The 2,141-nt window shown below is 31.2% G+C and overlaps 1 protein-coding gene across 1 annotated transcript in view; it reads right to left on the reverse strand.

Moving 5' to 3' along the window:
* The window catches only part of LOC106882389 (MAM and LDL-receptor class A domain-containing protein 1), a 221,633-nt gene that overhangs the window by 14,386 nt on the left and 205,106 nt on the right, over positions 1 to 2,141 (reverse strand). Inside the window, exons 124-125 of the mRNA XM_014933051.2 lie at positions 1,986 to 2,116; positions 1,507 to 1,591 (exon numbers count right to left, since the gene is read on the reverse strand). Of these exons, the coding sequence (XP_014788537.2) occupies positions 1,507 to 1,591; positions 1,986 to 2,116 (216 nt within the window). The remainder of the gene's footprint in view (positions 1 to 1,506; positions 1,592 to 1,985; positions 2,117 to 2,141) is intronic.

The raw sequence follows: 2,141 nt of genomic DNA on the forward strand, positions 1-2,141 counted from the left end.
ATATATATATATATATATATATATATATATATATATATACAGGGTGTCCACGGTCTGGATACATGGAGTAAATAAAATCATGATATAAACAATTAAATATAAGAAATAATAATTTCTTAAAGTATGTGTTAATCCCCAAGTACCCAGGCTTTGTGGACACCCTAAGGTTGAACAGACAGAACACAACAAGGAGAAGAAGTTAGACGAAAGCTGAGCAAACGAGAAACTAGATGAAAACTTAATGGATGCGAAATATAGACAAAGACACGGTACATGGACTATTCACAGCTGAGTTTTCCTCGTCAGTCAATGAGCCAAAATATCATCGTCGTTTCGTGCCATTATCATTGAGACCACTCAATCTTGGAGGCACCAGTGTTGTTATTATGCTACCGGGAAAAAGCTAGTGAATGTATACTGAGACAGAAACAAACAAGACAATATATATATAAATACAACAGACAAAGAATGATGCATATATAACAGCATGAAGCCTTACGACTATATACAACAGAAGAAAAGAATAATAATAATTATGCAAATACCACAAATACATACATGCATACATATATATATATATATATATATATATATATATATATATATATATATATATATATATATATATATATATACATATATATATATGAAGTGAGCAATAGGTAATAAAATATCAAATGACATACATGGGAGAGAGAGGAGAGGGAAGAGGGAGTGAGAGGGAAGAGGGAGTGAGAGGGAAGAGGGAGAAAAGGAGGGAAAAAGAGGGAGAAAAGGAGGGAAAAAGAGGGAGAAAAGGAGGGAGGTAGAAAGAGAGTGTGAGGGAGAGAATAAGTAACATCCACCAACTTTTTGGGAAAAAATTAAGCTTTTTTAAAACTAATAAATCTCATAAAAAATGCCATCTGTTAATTATGATTAATACGCATGATAACTCATTACTGAATTTGGAAAACATCCCAAAACATGTTGCTTTTAGAGTTTCAGTATTTTTTCTACCTGTTCTACAATCAATTTGTTTTACTATCAATTTAATTTTTGCTCTAACAATTTAATTCTTCGACTAATGATTTAATTGTTTGACTAACAGTTTAATTGTCCGATTTTCAAATTAACTGTTCTACTGTTATTTTAATTCTTCTACTAACAGTTTAATTGTTCTACTACCGATTTAAATTTTGTAACAATTTAATTATTCAAATGACAATTTAAACAGACTGAAAAATAAAATGGTATAAGAGGATTGAGGAATTACGTTATAATGATATAATTATATGAAAATTCAATTATTAAATAAAGGATTTCAAATGAGACTTTGGATATCCATACTCTCAGTAGGTCATGCTTGGGAATTCAGCTGGAAAGTGTAATGGTAGCTGCTTTTGATAGGGTCCTTTGGAGGAGGTACTTGAAAATGTTAACCCTGTAACCCTCTCAGGAACATTGAGCAGAGAAAATAGATAGATAGATGGATGTAAGGGGTAGAAAAATGCAATAGAAACTTACTTGGGAAATTACAATCAGTCAGGGTGATATCATCAATGGCCACATCACTTCTTAGTGAAAACGAACGGGTTCCATAAAACATAAGCTGAGGAAATAGAATGAAAAGAAACACACTAGTAATGAATGAATAATCTTTTTACTGATGGTCAGTTAAATAAGAAACTATGTTTGTATGGATGTGTAAAATGTCAGCTGAAGATGGCATGATTTCAGCTTGATATATATAATGCAGTTTGGTCAAATTAGCTTCTCCTTATAGAGGAAAGAGGAATAGAAAAAAAATCCTGAATTAGCTATTGAATTAATGTGATAATAGAATGATAGCTGTCTCAGGATGTAGTCAGTAAAAACGATCTGTAAAATTAGATATAAGGGTTTTAATCTAAGCTATGTAAGTTTTATCAGAGGCAAAAATGGTTTAAAAAAAAAAAAAACTGGTCGACTGTGGTATAGAAATATCTTTAACTTTTCAAACTTACTCGGAATGGTCTGGAAACTTTTCCAATGGCAACCGTTGCTTGTTGCCACACGTTTGATTTATGTGTATATCTCATCAGTGAGGTAATGATATCACTTTCATGAAGTTCTACATTAATATTATTGGAAAAACCTATTGAAAGAAAAGGAAAATTAAT

This window comes from Octopus bimaculoides, chromosome 7 (assembly GCF_001194135.2).
Source record: "Octopus bimaculoides isolate UCB-OBI-ISO-001 chromosome 7, ASM119413v2, whole genome shotgun sequence".
NCBI classification, from domain to species: Eukaryota; Metazoa; Mollusca; class Cephalopoda; order Octopoda; family Octopodidae; genus Octopus; species Octopus bimaculoides.